Source organism: Drosophila innubila (assembly GCF_004354385.1).
Source record: "Drosophila innubila isolate TH190305 chromosome 3R unlocalized genomic scaffold, UK_Dinn_1.0 2_E_3R, whole genome shotgun sequence".
NCBI lineage: Eukaryota > Metazoa > Arthropoda > Insecta > Diptera > Drosophilidae > Drosophila > Drosophila innubila.
Genome location: NW_022995380.1, coordinates 24,975,594 through 24,994,872, shown reverse-complemented (window position 1 = coordinate 24,994,872; position 19,279 = coordinate 24,975,594). Strand labels below are relative to the sequence as shown.

Sequence of the window (19,279 nt, the reverse complement as noted above, 5' to 3'; positions counted from 1 at the left end):
TGAAACGAAATGAAATGAAATGTCGCAGGAACGGAAAGAATTGTTGAGAATTGCATACGCGCGCAATTTTTTAATGCGGTGCAAAGAAGGAGGGTGGAGCATGGAGCAAGGGGGGAGAGAAGTGTGCAAGAGGTTTCATGAAACGCTTAATGGCGTTCGTTGGCAATAAGCAGGCGAAGATGCCACAAAATGGTTGCCGGGCCAAAGGACACGGGACACAAACAGTCGGAGCCAGTGAAGCAAAAGTGAAAAGCGTTTTGCAGCAGCTTCAAATTTATGTGTGTGTATCAGTGTGTGTGTGTGTGTGTGAATGCAGTGAAGCGTAAGCAACCTGGCAACAATATCAACATGCGTTTCCTACAAAAGCAGCGCTGCCAGCGTCAGCGTCAGCATCAGCATCAGCGCCTGCTTTAACCCTCTGCTCCCCCTGGCTGACAAGTGTTTGCCAGCGGAAGTTGATTTTCTGGCAAAGCGGAAGTGTTGAAGCGCTGGAGAAGGCAGACGGAAGACGGAAGACGAAAGACGGCAGCCATCAGCGAGACTACACTTTGAATTCCATATTCGTTGCGTTTGTAGACCCTGCACTTGAAAAATACAAAAGGTTTACTAAGTTTATCAAAAAATCCGTCTATTTAAAAATATCCTGAGCAGATCAGTTTTTTTTTTTATAATTTTACTTTTTTTTGGTACACATAATGCGTTTCGTAATCTCGAAGAGTTCTGAAAATTTCAACTCGATCAAATAATAAAGTCGGTACTTATGTCAGAAACAACTTTCCGCAGCGCTGTCAGGCAGAATTAAGAGGAACATAACACAGTTATTTACGGATAAAGTACAGGGTCTATTACAGTCGGGTTGACCCACCTGTAGCCTTTACTACTAGTTTTTTTTTGTTTGCCACGACGCATAAATATTCATTCAACTGACAAAAGCGTCAGGCAAAGGATTCCAACAAATGCGTGAGGCATATGTGGCAAACTGTAGCAACCACGCCCACTAACAAAGCTGACTAACAGCTGCCTATGGGCAGAGGTAAAAGCTCCAGACGGTGCCAATTAAGTCTAATATGCGACTGGCGGCAGGTCTGTTGCCTGTTGTCTGTTGCCTGTTGCATTTTGTGTTCTTACCTTTAATTGCAGAAACGATTGTCTGACCACGAAGCAACCAACGATCGTTTGCCAAAAAAAAAGCAGTTAACCAACAATAAAAACAAACAGCAAGAAAAACAATACCAACGTCGGCAAGAAGAACAATGTGCGATCCTGATTCTCTTGAAACAGTGTCTGCCATCGAGTTCAAAACAGCAGCAACCGCAGCGGCAACAACGCGCCAAGTTCGTTGCTGCCTCTGCTTCAGCCTCTGCCGCAGCCTCCGCCGCAGCCTCTGCCTCAGTCTCAGCCTCAGCTGGCGTCGAGGCGCAACGTTGCGGCCGTTGCCTTGACTCTTGATTCTGACGTTGTTCCGTATTGCAAAAACCTGCACAAAACACAATAAAGTAATGTCTTCGCATACTTGTGTGTATTATGTACATATACACACACACACATAAACACACACACTCGGAAAGCATATTCTATTTTAATTACGCAGGCGGCCTTTAGAATGAAAACCATTGACAATTGACGATTCGCGATTCGCGATTCACTTGATGTTTTTGTACCCTGCACCCATTGAATCGGGCATTATCATTTTGTGCAAATGTATGTAACTGGAAGAAGGATCATAAAAAATTAACATTTGTCGGTGCAGTAACGATCTACATTGAGACTGATATAGATATATAGTCAAAATTCGGAATGTTAAATATATTAATATTTTAATTTTATTAATTTAACTGTATCTTATTTAGGTACTAGATACCTTTTGGCGATAAGTAAATGTCTGCTAAATGGAACTTGGGTGTATACTGAATATTCAGAAATGAACAAAAAAAAGAAAGTAATAAAGTAAATTATATTTATTTTGGATGTATATTTCTTAAAAATTGCAACCATGAATTCCATTATTTTCTAGCACTTTATGCTGGTTTTTAATTAAGAAAATTATAAGATCTTTTAAATAGATGGTGGCTGATCTTTTAGCTGGTCACCAGGGTATCCCATAGTCGTGCATTAGCAGCGAGCAGCGCTTTTGTTTGTCTTATATGAAATGAAAAGCGGAAAACGGACAACGACACAGTCAATCAGTTGGCCGGATAGAAGGAAAGCGTAAAACACCCACAGCGTAAATTGCCGGTGTCGCAGAGATGGTGGTGTGAATTAGGCGTAGGTGGTCTATGCTTTGGTGGTGTGCTGTAGTGTGGTGTGCTGTGCTGTGGTGTGGTGTTGTAGGGGGCAAATACCGAAACTAGCGTTCAGTGCACACTGAAGCAGCCGCGTGCCGTTTGTTATTTATAGCATATACTGTTGATGTCGCTCCCCTCTGTCAGCCTCTATCTGCTTCGGTCAACAAATACAACAGCAGCAACAAGAGAAACAACAATAAGAACAACAACGGAGCGTTTACTCGTACTTATGCGTTTTTTGTGCTCGCGTTTGTCGCTGTCTGCTCGAAAAACGCGAAAAAATGAAAAAACAAAAAAACAAAACAAAACAAAAAATAAAGAAAAACAAAACAGTGCCGACTGCGAGAATTGTTGATAAGGAAAACGCATATAACGATCGAACGGCGAGTGCAAAGATCGCGACAATTCTGACCAATTCAGTGACCGACCGACTGTCTGACTATCTGACAGATTAACGTAAGACAAGCGACTCTTGGTTGCGTTTTATGATTTCGAATTTACCAAACGCTCATTTATCATTTCACTTAAATGCCAATTACACCTGTAGCTATCCGGGATAAAAGGTTTGCCATTCTTTGTATTTTTAAAGGAATGAACGTTGATTATAGCGCGTACTTATGTAATATATCACTTATTATTCACGCATACAAACATACACTTTGGTGCCAAAGGAATCCTTTTTGGCCGTTATCTTTTAAATTTTGTATTTCGACTTCTGTGTGTTGATCAAACAAGTTTGTTGCTAATATTCTTTTGTTTGCCTCAGTTTGCCGCAACAGTGAAGCGCACGTCCGTTCACGACGAAAGATTCTCGCGTTTTGAGAGATTCAAACATAAACAGAGCGAACGACGACTGACTGAGACACGGACAGCTGTCCCCAGCGGAGAGCAGAGCGCAGAAAGAAGAGAGCATGCGCTGAGAACAGATAACAGCTGCCTCTGCTTAGCAGTCAATTCATTTTGAATTCGACTCTGTATCAATTTTGATGCTGTGTAACACTTTTAAGTACTTAACAATCAATTATTTTCATTGAAAACACATATTTTTTTTTGATTTGGCTGGATAAAAGATACTTGTTTGCGGTGTATCAAAAGTCTGTGGAAGATCTTGAAATATTCTCTTGAGATACTTTTGTAAATAATTTTTTTATTTTAAATATAACCCATGCTTATTTTTATTATTTGAAAATTACCTTAAGAGTCTTTTCGGAATGAGATAAGTGAAGTGAAAAACATCCTCTGTAATATTTTATATAGTATAAAAGTAATTACAATAAAATTAATAATAAGAAATGATTGATCTTTAAGTGTATAATCAATTAAAAAATTACTATTTCTGCTTCATCTGACTTAGTATTATTATTTCAGGTAGAGTCCGAGTAGCTTCCTTCTACCTGTTACATTAATTTGCATGAAGAAATAATAGTTTTATTTTAAATAATGATTTTTTACCTACGTTAAAACGCGTTACAAAATATGTAATTCGTTTTGATGTCTATTTAAGCAATATTTCAATGAAAAATGTTTCATTTAACTTTTTTGAATTTGAATTTTACAGTTCTTTCAAATCGACTATCGACCAGTTCTGATTGGAATTTTCTATCGATTACCAAGCAAGCTATCGATGAAATCAAATCGGTATATTCGAACGCCGTCGTAATTAATTTGTTGCCTTCGAAGTGCTAAATTTGGAACATTTTATAAGAAAATTCCTGAGCTGGTGAAATGACACAAAAATGCGAGACAACGAATTGCAGTAAGGATGCAACGCTGCAGTGTCCCACTTGCCTCAAGTTGGGCATCAAGGGATCATTCTTCTGCTCGCAGGCGTGCTTCAAGGGATTCTGGAAGGAGCACAAGGTGATCCACGCCTTGGCCGGTATGTTCCACTTCTTACATACATACTTACATTTGTATATATACATAAAACTATATGAAATTGTCAAATTTATTGAACTTAGCTGGCGGAGCAAAACCCGTGGTCGACGATAACGGCGTCTACAATCCCTGGCCTCATTTTCGGTTCACCGGCAAGCTGCGTCCCTTCCAACAGACCCCCAAGCGCGCTGTTCCGGAGGCAATTCAACGACCCGACTACGCGGATCATCCGGCGGGACGATCTCTGTCCGAGGAAGCATTGCGTGGCACCACGATCAAGGTGCTCGACGATGATGAGATTGAGGCAATGCGGGTAGCCGGACGCCTGGGGCGCGAGTGTCTGGATGAGGGCGCCAGGGCCGTTGAGGTGGGCATCACAACGGATGAGCTGGATCGCTTGGTGCACGAGGCTGCCATTGAGCGGGATTGTTACCCATCGCCCCTCAACTATTACAATTTCCCCAAGTCGTGCTGCACCAGCGTCAACGAGGTGATTTGCCACGGCATTCCGGACAAGCGGCCTCTAGAGAATGGCGATATTTGCAACATTGATGTGACCGTCTATCACCGTGGCTTCCACGGCGATCTCAATGAGACAATGTTCGTCGGCGAGGTCTCCGAGAAGCACAAGAAACTGGTGCGCATCACGCACGAATCCCTGGCCAAGGCGATTGAGCTGGTGCGTCCAGGAGTGCGATATCGTGAGATTGGCAATGTTATACAGAAGTATGTGGCGCCTCACGGATTCAGCGTGGTTCGCAGCTACTGTGGCCATGGAATTCATCGCGTCTTTCACACTGCCCCCAATGTGCCGCACTATGCCAGTAAGTCATTCAAATATTGATCTATCTGGGAATCCACCAATTAATGCATTCCATTCCGCTAACAGAGAATTCTGCTGTGGGTGTCATGGCAGCCGGACACACCTTCACTATCGAGCCCATGATATCCGAGGGTGTGCAGAAGGCTGAATCCTGGCCTGACGACTGGACTGCCGTTACCGCCGATGGCCTCTACTCGGCCCAGTTTGAGCAGACGCTGTTGGTAACAAACAATGGTTGTGAGATTCTAACGAAGCGCCGGGAGAACAACGGACAGCCATGGTTTATGGATAAATTGTAGTTCTAAGTACTGGTTTTTGATGAAGCTTTAATTTGTTTTTACAATAAAATCTAAAGTTTGTATTTCCCCCATATTTGACCCAGAACTTGGATTACTTCTCAAGTGGCGCGTAATTCAACAGCTTCTCGATAAGATCCACGTGTCCAAGCAGCATGCGACGGCAACAATAGCGCTTCAATCCCAACGCATCGAGAGCATCACTGAAATTGGTGGCACAATTACAATTTTACTTGATATTTAGAAAATGCCGCTTTCCCGTGTGTGTGAGACTTACCCTTCCGTGTATTCGGCCTGTAGCAAGCCCAGGTAAGACTCCCATTTGTTACCAATCACCTTGCCACACGTAAAGCATCGAATTGGTATAATCATTTTGACTGCACTTTGTCTTTTATCGAGAAACTATAATTATTATTTATGCGAAATTCCTGTTTACGTCTTTTTTGTAGCGTGCTTACTGTTTGTTGAAAGTCATTGCCACCTGGCAGTAAAAAGTTGCCTTTTGTTTTAGCGTTGCCAGATCCAGAAATCGGATCTAGATCATTTTTCAAATTATTCCAGCACATGGTATCGATATCTGGCAGTGTGACCCTGGCATTTAATTGGCGCGCATTTTGAAAATAATAAGTCTTTATTTATTTATTTTTTTTTTAATAAATACATTTTTATTATACTATCGACTTGCTTGCTATATGAATACATTTAGAAATAATGTTTGTAAAACAAATATAGGTATCGTCATAACAACAACAAACAACTATTTACTGCTGACGTCACTTTGTCCGCCTGTCACTTCAACAGAAGTTGAAACGGGAAACAAATCCTTTGAGACATTGTCGCTATCCAATATGTGCTGCACATCCTTAACAGTACCTTTCGTTAGATTGTCCGAACGTTTCTGAAGACGCTGTTAAGTGTAAATATTATAGGTTTAAACAAACTTGAAAATTACAAATTTAATAAAATTAGTTTACCGAGTCGGACGATTCTTCATCTGGCACAAAGATGCGTAATGGCGTAGTGCTGCCGAGCTGTTGTTGCACCAAACGTTGATGCTCTTCGAATGCGGTGGCAGCTGCATCCTGAGGATGATGTTGTTGCTGTTGTAGCTGTTGATGTTGCTGTTGCTGTTGTAGCTGTTGCTGCTGCTGCTGTAGCTGTTGTTGCTGCAGCTGTTGCTGCTGTACCTGTTGCTGCTCTAGCTGCTGTTGCTGCTGCTGCAGTTGCAGGTATTGCCGATGTTGTTCCTGTTGTTGCTGCTGGAAATGTTGCTCCTGTGCTTGCGCCTTAAGCTCTTCGAGCTGAAGCTCCTGCTGATGCTGCTGTTGTTGTTGCTGTTGCTGCAGCTGAAGCTCTTCCAAATGATATTGCTGTTGCTGCTGTTTTTGCAGCTCAAATGCAGCATGTTCAGTTTCCAGCTGCTGGCGGCGTGCTTCCTCCTCCGCATAGGCCTGCAGCAGCTGTGAAGAGTCGTGGGAGTTGCCATAATAGTTGGACACCACAAATCCGCCCTCGGGTGCTGATGAAGTGACCGCTGAGGCGATATTGGGCAGATGGAATGGCGCTGTCTCATAGACTTGCTCGGCGGACTCCCCCAATGAGGGAGCGGCAATTAGAGCTGCATATTGTGGGGCTGCATCCAATACCGGATGTATGTTATGATGCGGATCCTTGGCGGCCTGCAGAATTTGTCCATTGCTGGCCACCTCCTGCGTCAGATCGGCATTCACATAGCCCGTCTCAATCACATGCTCTGTGCTGGGCTTGAACAGCTGCTGTTTGTGCTGGGAGTACAGCTGATTGGACTGCGTCACCAGATACGTGGGATTGTAAATGGGAATATGTGCTGCCGACACGGCGGTAGCAATGAAAGGCTGTGTCGCCTGCTGGGTAAACTGGATGGGATAGATGGGCACAGTTTGGGCCGCCGCTTGGGCGCCAACTATCTGGACGAGGGGTTGGGCGGGCAGATGGTTACTCTGGACATCCGCAGGGAGCGGCTTATTGTTGCTGGGCGTATTGAAACTTTCCGTTGCGATCTTCACTTTGTTCGTTGGCAATGACGGATCTGGATCTGGAGCAAAGAGTTTCTGGGAGCCCGAAATGGGATCGCGAATTGTTTGATCATTCGTTTCATCCTCATGCACGTTGTACGGTGCTCCATAAGTCTGTGACGGGGGTTGTTGGGTGCTCTGTGTGGATGGGTTTTGTGGGGGCAGGTATGCGGTGTCTAAGCCATCGTCCAACTGATTGTCGTGATCGTGGTGCAGTGGTGCCAGGTTCGGGGCGGGTACCGTGTAAATGGGTGCAAAGTGCTCGGTGTTGTAATTGTTGTGTGTATCCAGCTGTTGGGTTATGTGCATGTTTATGTGTGTTTGTGATCTTTGCTTAGTGTCTATTTAAAACCCCACACTGCCAAAATTCGCGTTAAAAAAATCCTCGAGGAACTATCATGTTAAAGGTCTGATTGAGTTTTTTTCCTGAGTTTTCTCGAGTTCTAGCAACAAAGGTGTACTCAAACTTTGTCAGGGGTGCCATAGAAATTCATCCAACCGAAAACCAACTGAAACCCATACTATTTTTAATTTGATATTTTGGGCTGGTTTCATTTCTGTGGCACCTCTGTATAATATTCAATTCCCCAGACAATTCAAACTTTGAATTTTGAGCGAAATTTAAATTTTTTAATAGTATACTTTGAATTTTGAATTTTTATATATATTAAGGACGTATCATTTCTATATTTAAGAATTTTTTTTATCGCAAATTTTGGCTTTTAATTATAAGCTAATTATTTTTATAATAGGCCATTCGTGGATTGAACTTACCGGCAAATTTTGAAGTTCACTGTAGGACACCGCAGTGGGTTTCTCGTACTTGAAGGGCTTCTCATATCCAAAGACGGGCTTTGAATGTGGCTTCGAGTTGTTCAGCTTGATCTTCAGCGGCTTGCGCAGGCCAACAGAGGGCTTTAAATACACTGGAGCGCTGATCTTGAGCGGACGTGCTCCTCGCAAATGTTGCGGTGGCGCTGCATGCAACAAATGCATATGGCCATGCGAGTGCGGGTGCGAGTGAGAGAGCGAGTGGGACAGCGAATGCGATGGAAGATGCGCATGGGCATGTGAGTGTGAATGTGAGGCCAAATGCTGATGGGCGTGACTGTGGGCGTGGGCGCCAGGTCGACCCTTCAGCACCAACGGCACCGGCTGGTCACTGCGGATCTGTACAACCAGAGTGCGCTGCTTGCCACCTGGTGGTGCACCTGCAAGGCTGGCGGGACGTCCCAATTGTTTCGCGCTCTTGGGCGGCCATTGACTGCTGTTAAAGATCAATGGACGCTTCCCCGCAGGCGGCTCACAGTTGGCCAGGCCGAATAGCAGTGCAATCAGTATGAATATCTGTAGTGGGGAAAATGTCAAATTATTAAAAAATTTTAACAAAATTTTAATTATTTTATTTTACGAGTACGAGTAATGAAAATTCAAATAAAACTTTCTAAGCTCTGCCAGCGATAAGCTGTCGAGAGGGGGAAGGGGAAATGGTAAGGGGCTGAGGTAGAGGTATAGTAGTAGTAGCGTGTAATCACCGGACAGTCCGTCAAGCGACAATAATGGCCTTAATTTGTATAAATTGGCGGTTTTCTAAAATTTTATCACGTCGCCTGCTGTTGTCTACTAAAGTCAAGCAGTGTACATATTCATATGAACACGTTTGTACTTGTATGTATGTAGACATGTATGTTGTGTTGATGTTCACGTAAGCCATAACTTTAGGCCCACGTCTAATTAATGGCGTAGAATGAAAGTGAAATGTTGATTCGATTTTTGGTTCTTCTAAAGGCAGCAAAAGTAGCTACACTTTAAGCCAAGTTAAGTTGTTGTTGTTGTTGTTGTTGTTGTTTACTGGAAGTCAACAATTTGGCATCGTAATTGTTCCAACAACAAATTTCACTTGCCCGACTGGCAATGACAATGTTGTACCGTTAGTCCATCAGACAGCCAATCAAGCGCTGCTTACAGGTGAAACTGACGAGGGACAATGTCTCTCCGTATGTGAATATATATATATATATGTGTGTGTGTGTGTATGTACACTGTGATTTTTGATTACGTGCTGCATTTGCTTAATCGAACTCACATAAGTAATTGGGACCAAATTGTTGGCTTGCTGTTTATGGTGTGGTTAGTGGTAAAATGTCATTTGCTTTGTCGCCAGTTAAAAAAAAATGAAATATGAAATATGCAAAATAACAGTTACCAGTTAGCTTGAAGCTGGTGAATGAACTTGTTAGTTAATAGCAGCTTGTTGAAAGAAAGTCAAAATACGGACGTAATTAATATATATAATTTAATGTGCACTTGTATTTGCCAGGAGGAATTTTAAATTGCCTTCAATTATCTAACCACATACATATAATTTATTACTATGAGGTAATATTTATATCTTTTGCCTATCAAACTTATAAAGATTTAAATTAAAGCATTTAATTATTAATACGTGGGCTCCACAAACCCCAAAAGCTTTCGTGCCAACTGCTTTTGAAATGAACAAAACGAAATGTCAGATATAATATTTCAATGTTCAAACATATTTTCAAATTTTCAAATTTTAATTTGAATTTTCAAAATTTCAAATTTACCATCAACATAGAAAACCATGGCTTCAACAGTCGAAAAATAATAAAATTATCTTAATGTACGAAATTTAAATACAAAATGAATATCGAGGCTAAACCATGATCAAAATGACATTCCGCTTGAAAATCGGTAAAGTTTTGCCAAAGTTATGACAGTTTGAAGTTGCTCAAGCCTCTGATCTAGCAACTTTACAAGTCAAAATTTTTGTTAATTTTGACATGATTTTTTACAAAAAAATAAAAGGTCTCAGAATCATATTTAAAGTGTTGTTTTATACTAAATACGATATAAGGAGTTCATTAAAAGTGAAAACTTGAGATTTAAAATTTTAAATTTTCAAAATTTCAAAGGGTCCCCCCTTACCATCAAAATCGAATCTTGGTCGAAAATAATTAAATTTTCTAAATGAAGAAAATTTGAATGCAGAATGAATAAAGAGGCTAAACCATGATCAAAATGACATTCCGCTTGAAAATCGGTAAAGTTTTGCCAAAGTTATGACAGTTTGAAGTTGCTCAAGCCTCTGATCTAGCAACTTTACAAGTCAAAATTTTTGTTAATTTTGACATGATTTTTTACAAAAAAATAAAAGGTCTCAGAATCATATTTAAAGTGTTGTTTTATACTAATTACGATATAAGGAGTTGATTAAAAGTAAAAACTTGAGATTTTAAATTTTGAATTTTCAAAATTTCAAAGGGGGGAACCTTACCATCGACAAAAAACCATGGCTTCGATTGTCGAAAAATAAAAAAATTTTCTAAATGCTAGAAATTTAAATGCAGTATGAATTAAGAGACCGAATCATGATCAAAATGGCATTCCGATTAAAAATCGGGTTAGTTTTCATAAAGTTATGGCAGTTGGAAGTTTGTCAACTCCTTGACTTTACCACAACTTTAGCACAACCGTTCCGGTAATAGCGTTTTCGGTTCTTGAAAGAGAATTCATTTCAGTTACGGTTTAACGGCTCCAATACCGGTTACTGTGTTATTCCCTGATTATATCTATTATATATATATCTTGCACTTGAACTAGCACTTGCAAGTTGTTTTTGCAGAAAATAAAAACAGTTACTATGTTTGATCACAAATTGAATTACAACAATTTTGGCGATTCAATCCATAAACTATCACCAGTTAACCCAATTTGCGGCTCATTTGGTCAACCTGAAAAGCAACTTTTATTAAGCTAACTGTTCACAGTGCAGCAAATGCAATATCTGATTTTCAAGCCTTCCCGCCACACTGTGTTGCACATTGAGGCAGACTACTAGGCTCGTCTCAGTGTAATTGGTGCACATAAAGCATAAAGCGAACGGGCCATTGTTAGTTGTTGCTACTCTTGCACTGTTGCACTGTTGTTGTTTTAGTTGCAGCGAAAACTTGGTGCATCAAGTGCTCTCATTGCAATTGGCAACCGTTACAATTGTGCTGCCTCAAATGAAAGTGCACGCAATTGCCCGCCAATCGCAATTTAACAAGTATTCAAAACAAGCGGCAGCCGTCAATTGCAACTCAATTGAAAATGAAGATGAATGGCGGCATTGTCTTCATATTCCTCATTGAAATTGAAAAAAAAAAAGAAAAAAGTACAAAAAATGAAAACTGAAGGTGAATGTCGACTGATGAATGTGGAGTGTCAAGTATCGAATTTGTATAGTGAGAAATGCCACAGAGAATGTGGCATGAAATGAATTCCAATTTGTGTTTGCACTTTTTATTATTATTATTTTAATCATCGATAATTATGGCCAATAAACTCAACGTGAGATTTGCTTGCTTACCTTCATGTTGTTTTTAAGTTTTTTTGCAATTTTCGGATAAACAATGGTTGGTTCGAATGGATGAGTAAATAGATAGATGGTTTTTGAATACGAATGCAGAAAGAAAGACGTGAGTGAGTTATGCGAACTGTTTTATTCCAGCAGCAAGTAGATGAAGATCAAAATAGCAATTAAGTAGATAATCACATCAATTAACTTCATGTCCACGTGCGCCAATGCGCTTTCCTTTAACGAATTCAAACACAAGATTTTTACCGGAGCTGCGACTCTTTTCAAGTCTGCACCTGTTCAAGTCGCGTAGACAACTGAGCGCTGTCACTGTTTCTGACTCTGATAGTTAATTTTTTTTGCCAGCGATTGGAAGCTCACATACCGCTGTCGCTCACTGGAAGCGAACGCCACAAAGAAAGTGGTCGGCTTTTCTTTCGACGCAACGCGACGTCTTGCCCGATGGCTGAGAAACTTGTTCAATGCTCGCAGTTAGCACGCGATCATAACATGGAAGGCCGATGCATGTTCACAGTCTTAATCTTGCCAGACATACACACACACACGCACGCACAGACTAAACGAAAGTGTTTGCCAGCTCAGTTCTTGGTCAGCTCGGTCTGGGCAAACAAAAGACTTGGGCAACGAACTTGTCTTGTCAGTACTCGGCACATCCAATACCTTAAAAAGCAATGTCGACCAGGCGCTCATGAACATGAACATGAGCATGAGCTTGTTTTGCACTTGCTGGCGCCTCTTGCCAAAGCAGAAGAACAAGCTTTGCGGCATCATTGGTAGATGCACAGTGGGACTAAATCGTTTCATTTCAGTACAACGCAATTATGTTTTATGCTCGTGACAACAACAACTGTTATAAGTCTCTTATATTATTTATTTTTATTACATTTAAGCATGTTCTACAAGTCGCGGATCAAAACCAAAGTAAAGGGCAATTTGTCGATATTAAATTAAATTGATTATTATTTTAAGTTAAAAGTTATTAAAATATTTAAACAAATTTGTTTGTGACATTTATAGAGATTTGTGGAACACAGCGAATTACAGGAGCTTTACTTGTCTGAATTGGCGTTAATATTGAGAATAAATTAAAGAGCCATTAACTTGTGCAGCAGCTGTTTTATTACTATACCAAGTTGTGTGTAATGCATATTCTCCAAAGTCAACGGGAAATCGTGACATAATATTTATTTCGTCGAAACGGAGATTTGTAAGTAATAAGTCTGTGTTTGCCTAAAAAAAAGATAATCAATTGTTTTAAGTGTAGCATTGAAACACCTTTGAAAAAGTTACCTTGTAGGGGCAGGGATGACGTATGTTGGTATATGGTTTAAAATACGAATAGATTATCTTGGGTACCATATATTTATTGGGATTCCTAAAAAAATCACATATATCAACAGTCATTGAATATAAGAAGGGATGCCAGCCACCGCGTTCCCGTTTCAGAAGTTTAAAATTAATCTGACACTGAAAATAATATGCGTGTGAACGTCATATTTTGAATCAATATGAGATGAGATAAGAATATACTTCTTTAAAAGTTTTTTTTAATGTTAGCTTTATGTTTAGTAGGTTAAGCGTTCGATTAATTGCTTTGATGCGACATTCCTTCAGATCCACCCAGTCCGGGTTTAGGACTGCGCAATTCAGGGAATGAAACTTAGAAACACCGTCGACCTGCAAAATGTATTCGATATCCAATTTCAAAAGTTTCCACAAAGATACAATACACTTTTTTAAATGTAAATTTTGTACATACAGCAACAAACCACAACCAAATAAGAAGCACAATTTTAAAAAAATATGCAATCATCATGCATTAAATTTTAATACTGAATTTTTAGCATATTATTAGGTAGTTTATATACCTAAAGCAGTTTTTTTTTATGGTTCATTGGGCCTTTCGTTGTTTATAAGTTCTCAAAAGCTCGTTTGTAATTATAATATTACGATTAATAAAAAATTATTTAATTACCAATTAAAAATCAATCACAAATCGATATTTAATGTCTCTTAAAACTTATTCTAAATTACAGCTTGATTTTCTGGCTTAGCTCACTTTACAGACAGTGTCCAGTAGATACGTCATTATTCAATTTAAGAAAAAATTGTGATCACTTCTAATCTTTTCTGTGTCATTTTCCCAAAAGGAGTTCATTAATTTGTTACAAAACAGTAGCTAAAATAAAAAATTAATTGTTCTTTCTAACAAGACAAACAATTATGTTACTTCCTCACACACGACTATTAGTTTATCCAGATCAAGTTTATATTATCAAACATAAACCTGTGTAGTTTGGGTTTTGGTTCATATAATACATATAGTATTATAAATGAGTTCAGATTGTAATGAAAAAAAACTGTGACAGTTGAATACACTTACTATATGAATTAATGATCTTATGAACATGAACATAAAGATACATGAAGTTTATTTAAGCGGTCTATTTTATATCTAACAGTGTAGTTGAACTATATAACTCATTTAACAACGAAACTATAAAACTTTTTTCTAGTCAGATTACTGATTATATAGTGCTAATGATTTATGCAGATCAACGTTTAATAGTTATGAAACTCGCCCATTCAATTGGATATTGTAATTGGGTGCGTATTATGCGAGTCGTGACTGCAAATTTCTAAACGCAATTGGTCGATGGAATTTCTGCCGTTGGCCCACCATAAGTGGGTCAATTTTTGGACTGCTTGAGACACTGTCGTAACTCAAAATTTCACTTTCAATAAGGAAAAACTCACGGGGCAAGCCCATGTTTGAAATTTGTATTTTTATATTTTTATTTTTTATTTTGAATTATTATTTTAACAAGGTTTTTTTTAAACATTAACAACATAATATTATTATTATACCATTTATTTAAATACAATTATCTGTTGTATTTCACTTTTATTATTTTTATTTGTTTTTATTCTTAGACAATTGTTTAAAATATGATTTTTATTTTATTTTTTTTTCATTTATTTTTTAAAATTTCGTTTACTTTCCAAAGTTGTTGTTATTCTTTTAAGCAAAACTAGTTTCTTATTATGCGCTCATTTTTGTCTCGATTTGGGTTTAATTAATTTTATGTAAATAATTAGTTAATCAGCATCAAATTTAATTTATAACTTACATTTAAGTTTCAGAATTTTACTTGTAAATATATTTTATAAATTGTGAGTAAAAACTAAAAAATTAAATTACAAATATGTTGACTATCTGATGTTTTCGTTTGTTTTTTTCCGTTTTTTTTATACATTGTGTAATGCACACAGTACATAAATAAATTTGTATGCGTGTGCTCGTGTATATATGTATGTAATTACTATATGAGGGAGTTTGTTTGTGAAAGTGCTGCAAAATTATATTAAAAATTTATTTTAATTTTTCTCATTTATAAATATAATAACATTTTTTCATTATGCATCATTAAAAAATAACATTCTTTTGCACAGTTATTATTTGTAATTTGTTTTTTAGCTGCAAATTCTGATTTCTTTACAAAGTATATATCTAACTACTGTAAAATGCTTTACATTTACGGTCATGATATTTTTACACTTTTTATTCACGAAGTTTTCTACAAAACGTTGCACTTGTGTTAGGTTTTATGGCATTGAGTACTTCTAGGCGATATAGTATTATATTTATATATATTTTTACTTTTTTTTTAGCAAAGCTGGAATGTTTTAGAGATCAAGTTAAATTTTTGGGAGATTCACAATATTTGTATGAAGAAGCTTTTAAAACCATCTGAATTCTAGCCATATTTTGTATTCCTAATCACGAACACAGCTTTGATCAATTTTATGTCCTTTTCAATTTATATTTAATAAGCTTTTTGTGAGTAGTTCTTGTTATGCATTTTGTATATCATTTGATTTCATTATTTTTTAGCGTAAACATGATTTTATCAAGATTCACAACATCGAGAGTCCGTTTTGTTGTAGTTCTTGTAATTAGGTTTTCGCTGTTGAATCTAATCGTGCGTGTAATTGTGTCATTGTGTTAGTGTGTGAGTGTGTGTGTGTATATATATAAGAGTGAGTGTCAATTGTTATAATTCTAAAAATGTTAAAACTATGCTGTTCATTTAAAAATTATGTTTAACTTTTGGGTTTCTTCTACGCCTTTTATAAGGTTTGCAAATGCTTTTTCATTTCATCTATGTTATAGTTTTTTTTATTTTTAAATCGCACTAACAATAAATGAACTGACTGCCCTATAATCTGCATCTTCATTTGTGTTATCATTATCTTTATTTGTTATTATCTAAGCTATGCTATGATTCCATTATGTTACTCACATTGCAAATCTACACACATACATACCAACATACGTTACGTACATGCATACTATAATATGAAGGCGCATACTTAATATTCACAATTCTCTTTCTTTATTTTAGTTTTAATTAATCTCGTTTTCTTTTTTTGGCTAATCCTAAAGCTACATTAATTTCATAAAAACACAATGAACCAAAACAAATCTTACAATAAATTCCCATTTCCAACCCCCATACTTAGCTGGGCTTGAGTACTCGTGTTTGTTGGTTTTGTTTTATTATATTAAAAGCTCGAATTCGATTTACTGTAAATGTTTATATGCTAAACTTATATGCCAAATTGTAAACGAATAAAAGAAAATCATACGACGCCAGTTCGTTCGTGTGCTATTTTCTGTTATGCTTTTTATTTTATAAATTTATATTTTACTTATTTTATGAAAATGAAAATTGAACAGTTATCTGCATTTTGTGGTCTGATAAGTACATATTATGTGATTTCTATACGCTTTGGCAGTGTTTCTCATTTGAACAAATATATCGAAAGTAAAATTTAAAAAAAAAAAAAAGTCGAGAATTGATTGAGAATAATTGTATGTTTAAGCGATCTTTTTTACATTATAATTATGTAGTTAGCTTAATTATTTACAAGCTATTTACATAAAAACAGAGCGTTTTATTAGCGGCTTAAGCGCAAGCGCGTGAAAGTCTGAAGAAGAGCTTGAGACAAGGAGACAAGTCGAAAAACGGTGGACTAAAAGTTCATCTTTCGGTCTACTCGTACATGTAATTTCATTTAATTATTCTAAAAAAAATTGTTTAGAACACCACAGCTGCTGCTCGTAAATCGCAATAGGCACGCACGTAAAAAGCGCATACGAGTACATCATAATTATCATCATACACTAAAAAATATTACTATCTACCTTTTGTCAACTGCCGATTTACAAATATTTTCAGCAGCATTTTTCCAATATTTGAATATTTGAATAACATTGATTTGAATGCGCTACTTACATTAAATGTTTGGTTTTGTATTGAAATGTGAATGCATTTTTTAAATGTTTTGTTTTTGGCAGCGTTTATGTGGAAAATTACCCTTAAATTTATTAAGCCCATTGTTAAAGAATTATTTGAAAAGATGTATATTTGAAACGCACATAAATACTACTGCCAATACACAAACGTGCACACATACTCGAGAGAGAAATGACAATTTGAAGTTGAATAAGCTGAAATATCTAGTGTTATTATGCTATTAGAATATGTACGAGTAAGTTCGAATATGTCTATCGATTTTTGTTTATATTCTTCTTTTGAATTGATATTCGCGCTGCTATAAATGTACATATGTCTATGTTTTTAGTGATGTTTTAAGTATGCAATAAGTATTTTTTTGTTGAAACAACCGCTTGTGTTTTTTTTTCTCCCTTTTTACAAAGCTTGCGCCCTAAGACTTGTTATATAAAATTCCGAATTGAGTATGCTTTTTACTATTTGTCATAGATACTCAAAATGTAGCTGATTGTTGTTGTTATTTTTTTTTGTATGTATTTTTTTTTATTATTATTATTTTCTTTTAAATATCGCTAAGAGTTACTTGTGTTTCGGCTAACATTATATTTAAATTTATTATAATATGTTTATATAAATCGTTTTTTTGCGCATGCTCAGAAACATCTAAATGCAGTTTTTGAACTTGAATGCTGACACAACTTTTGGTTTTATCGCTTTCCCATTTTCCATTTGCCCAGCATTTTCTCACTAACATACGAAAAATGTACACGTCTCGGTCAAGCATTTCTCGTTTATGTATCTGTGTATTTGTGTATCTGTGTCTGTATCTGGGTCTGTATGAGTTACATATGAAACTTATGTAAATTGTGACATAGCTGTTGATGTTGTTGTTGTTCTTGCAGTTGTAGTTTCTGCTTAGACAGTTTAGATATTTGAAAAGTTGTTGGTGCTCACAAATATATAGCATAGTTTTGCGTATTTGAATGTACGAGTCAATACGTATACAGTAGTAATGCAGCCCTTAGATTTACATATTGAGTTTCAAAAAATAGAATCATACACAATTTCATATTCAGATTTCTCACACGTTTTCTTTTCACTTTATAGTTATAAGTTTTGTCTTGGTTTTTTGTTGTTGTTTAATGTGTAGCTTACCTCACTAATGGTTCCCAATTGCTTACATCACACCATTAAGATGAATTTTCATATCGAATTGTTCAATTGATTTGTTATGCAATGATAGCGCCATGAAGTGAACTCATAATGCGTACAAACATATCATGAAATTAGAGTTGACAATGATAATGATAATAATAATGACAGTAAAGAAAAGTGAGCGTAATAAATGAATTAATAGATAGTTAAATGCATACATACCCATTGTATAAATAACTAATGATTGTTGCTTTCAAATCAAGAGCATAAAATAAAGATTAAGATTAATAAACGGATTGTTTTACCGATATTTATTTTGAGGTACTAATAAACTATTACAAAGAAATTATGAAATCAAAGGTTAAAAATAAGAAAATAAAATATAGAAAAACGAATGGATATTGAAAATATTGAATAGATAAAAGATTATACAGTATATAGAAAATAATATATATATAAATTGTAATTTCAAGGTTCTAAAAGGCATACGGAATGGTGTGGGAAGCAATCAGCTGACACTTGAACGATGGATATCAAAGAAGTTGTTCTTTCTTTATTTACATCTATGATGAAAATATGTGGCTTTTATATTTGTGGAAACTTTGGAAACATGTTGGTCGTTTGTGATTCTGCTCTTTGTTGTTATTTAACAGTTTTCTATATGGTTGCCTCCACAAATATAAAAGTACAGAGCAACGCATTTGTAGCACATGTTGTAAAAATTTAAATTACTTAAGACAATTGGCCCAAGCTTTTGATTTAGTTACATTTTCTCTAGGTACATGTCTTTAGTTCTATTAGGTGCCTATAGCTAAACTTGGATGCGCCTGTTGGGGCGATATCTGAGCCAAATCTTATGCCAATATGTGTGCCATAAATGCGATGCTCTGTCCACAATTAACTTCTCCATTGTTCAAATGTACGAATAAGGACCATCAGTTAAGGCGCTACACAGTAACAATCAAGAGTTATCATCCTTGTTGGAGCCGCCCCCACCGACCCCGGAGCCTTGTGTGTTTGTGCCACGTCCGCCAGCTGGTGCACGCACCGCAGGTGGCTTGTACTCCAAACCCGGATCGAATTGCATTAAAACGAATACCTAAATAA

General features: G+C 37.0%; 5 protein-coding genes across 25 annotated transcripts in view; 1 reads left to right on the top strand and 4 right to left on the bottom strand.

Annotated features, from left to right (window-relative positions):
• The window catches only part of LOC117791210 (dorsal-ventral patterning protein tolloid), a 32,615-nt gene extending 29,447 nt beyond the window's left edge, over positions 1-3,168 (bottom strand). The window contains exon 1 of the mRNA XM_034630898.1: positions 2,942-3,168. The gene's annotated coding sequence lies outside the window, so the exon portion shown is untranslated. The remainder of the gene's footprint in view (positions 1-2,941) is intronic.
• Positions 3,169-3,955: 787 nt separating this feature from the next.
• On the top strand, positions 3,956-5,357 carry LOC117791021 (methionine aminopeptidase 1). The gene is made up of 3 exons (XM_034630649.1): positions 3,956-4,164; positions 4,247-4,987; positions 5,053-5,357. Exons 1-3 carry the CDS (start codon positions 4,011-4,013, stop codon positions 5,283-5,285), a joined length of 1,128 nt encoding a protein of 375 aa, XP_034486540.1. The 5' UTR covers positions 3,956-4,010; the 3' UTR covers positions 5,286-5,357.
• Positions 5,299-5,735, bottom strand: LOC117791022 (DNA-directed RNA polymerases I, II, and III subunit RPABC5). The gene is made up of 2 exons (XM_034630651.1): positions 5,560-5,735; positions 5,299-5,485 (listed from the first exon to the last, which is right to left on the bottom strand). The coding sequence occupies exons 1-2, from the start codon at positions 5,652-5,654 to the stop codon at positions 5,377-5,379; spliced, it is 204 nt and encodes a 67-aa protein (XP_034486542.1). The 5' UTR covers positions 5,655-5,735; the 3' UTR covers positions 5,299-5,376.
• Positions 5,736-5,953: 218 nt separating this feature from the next.
• Positions 5,954-12,521, bottom strand: LOC117789481 (putative uncharacterized protein DDB_G0271606). Its single transcript, XM_034628510.1, has 4 exons — positions 12,378-12,521; positions 8,111-8,683; positions 6,257-7,627; positions 5,954-6,189 (listed from the first exon to the last, which is right to left on the bottom strand). Exons 1-4 carry the CDS (start codon positions 12,519-12,521, stop codon positions 6,040-6,042), a joined length of 2,238 nt encoding a protein of 745 aa, XP_034484401.1. The 3' UTR covers positions 5,954-6,039.
• A 5,943-nt stretch (positions 12,522-18,464) lies between these two features.
• The window catches only part of LOC117792356 (calcium-activated potassium channel slowpoke), a 44,660-nt gene continuing 43,845 nt past the window's right edge, over positions 18,465-19,279 (bottom strand). For 8 of the 21 annotated variants that reach the window (XM_034632465.1, XM_034632464.1, XM_034632463.1 and 5 more), the window contains one exon: positions 18,465-19,271. In XM_034632465.1, coding sequence (XP_034488356.1) covers positions 19,134-19,271 — 138 coding nt within the window. In that variant the 3' untranslated portion in view covers positions 18,465-19,133. The remainder of the gene's footprint in view (positions 19,272-19,279) is intronic. The other 13 variants (XM_034632449.1, XM_034632461.1, XM_034632457.1 and 10 more) reach the window with 2 other exon arrangements.

Excerpts from the sequence above, each read along its gene's own strand:
- LOC117791021 (XM_034630649.1), top strand. The coding sequence starts at position 4,011 with ATGACACAAAAATGCGAGACAACGAATTGCAGTAAGGATGCAACGCTG. Across the intron at positions 4,165-4,246 it reads GGTGATCCACGCCTTGGCCG|CTGGCGGAGCAAAACCCGTG; the intron begins GTATGTTCCACT and ends TATTGAACTTAG. Across the intron at positions 4,988-5,052 it reads CAATGTGCCGCACTATGCCA|AGAATTCTGCTGTGGGTGTC; the intron begins GTAAGTCATTCA and ends TTCCGCTAACAG.
- LOC117791022 (XM_034630651.1), bottom strand. The coding sequence starts at position 5,654 with ATGATTATACCAATTCGATGCTTTACGTGTGGCAAGGTGATTGGTAAC. Across the intron at positions 5,486-5,559 it reads CAGGCCGAATACACGGAAGG|TGATGCTCTCGATGCGTTGG; the intron begins GTAAGTCTCACA and ends CACCAATTTCAG.
- LOC117789481 (XM_034628510.1), bottom strand. The coding sequence starts at position 12,521 with ATGAAACGATTTAGTCCCACTGTGCATCTACCAATGATGCCGCAAAGC. Across the intron at positions 7,628-8,110 it reads GTGAACTTCAAAATTTGCCG|CTGGATACACACAACAATTA; the intron begins GTAAGTTCAATC and ends ATAACCCAACAG. Across the intron at positions 6,190-6,256 it reads ATGAAGAATCGTCCGACTCG|CGTCTTCAGAAACGTTCGGA; the intron begins GTAAACTAATTT and ends TACACTTAACAG.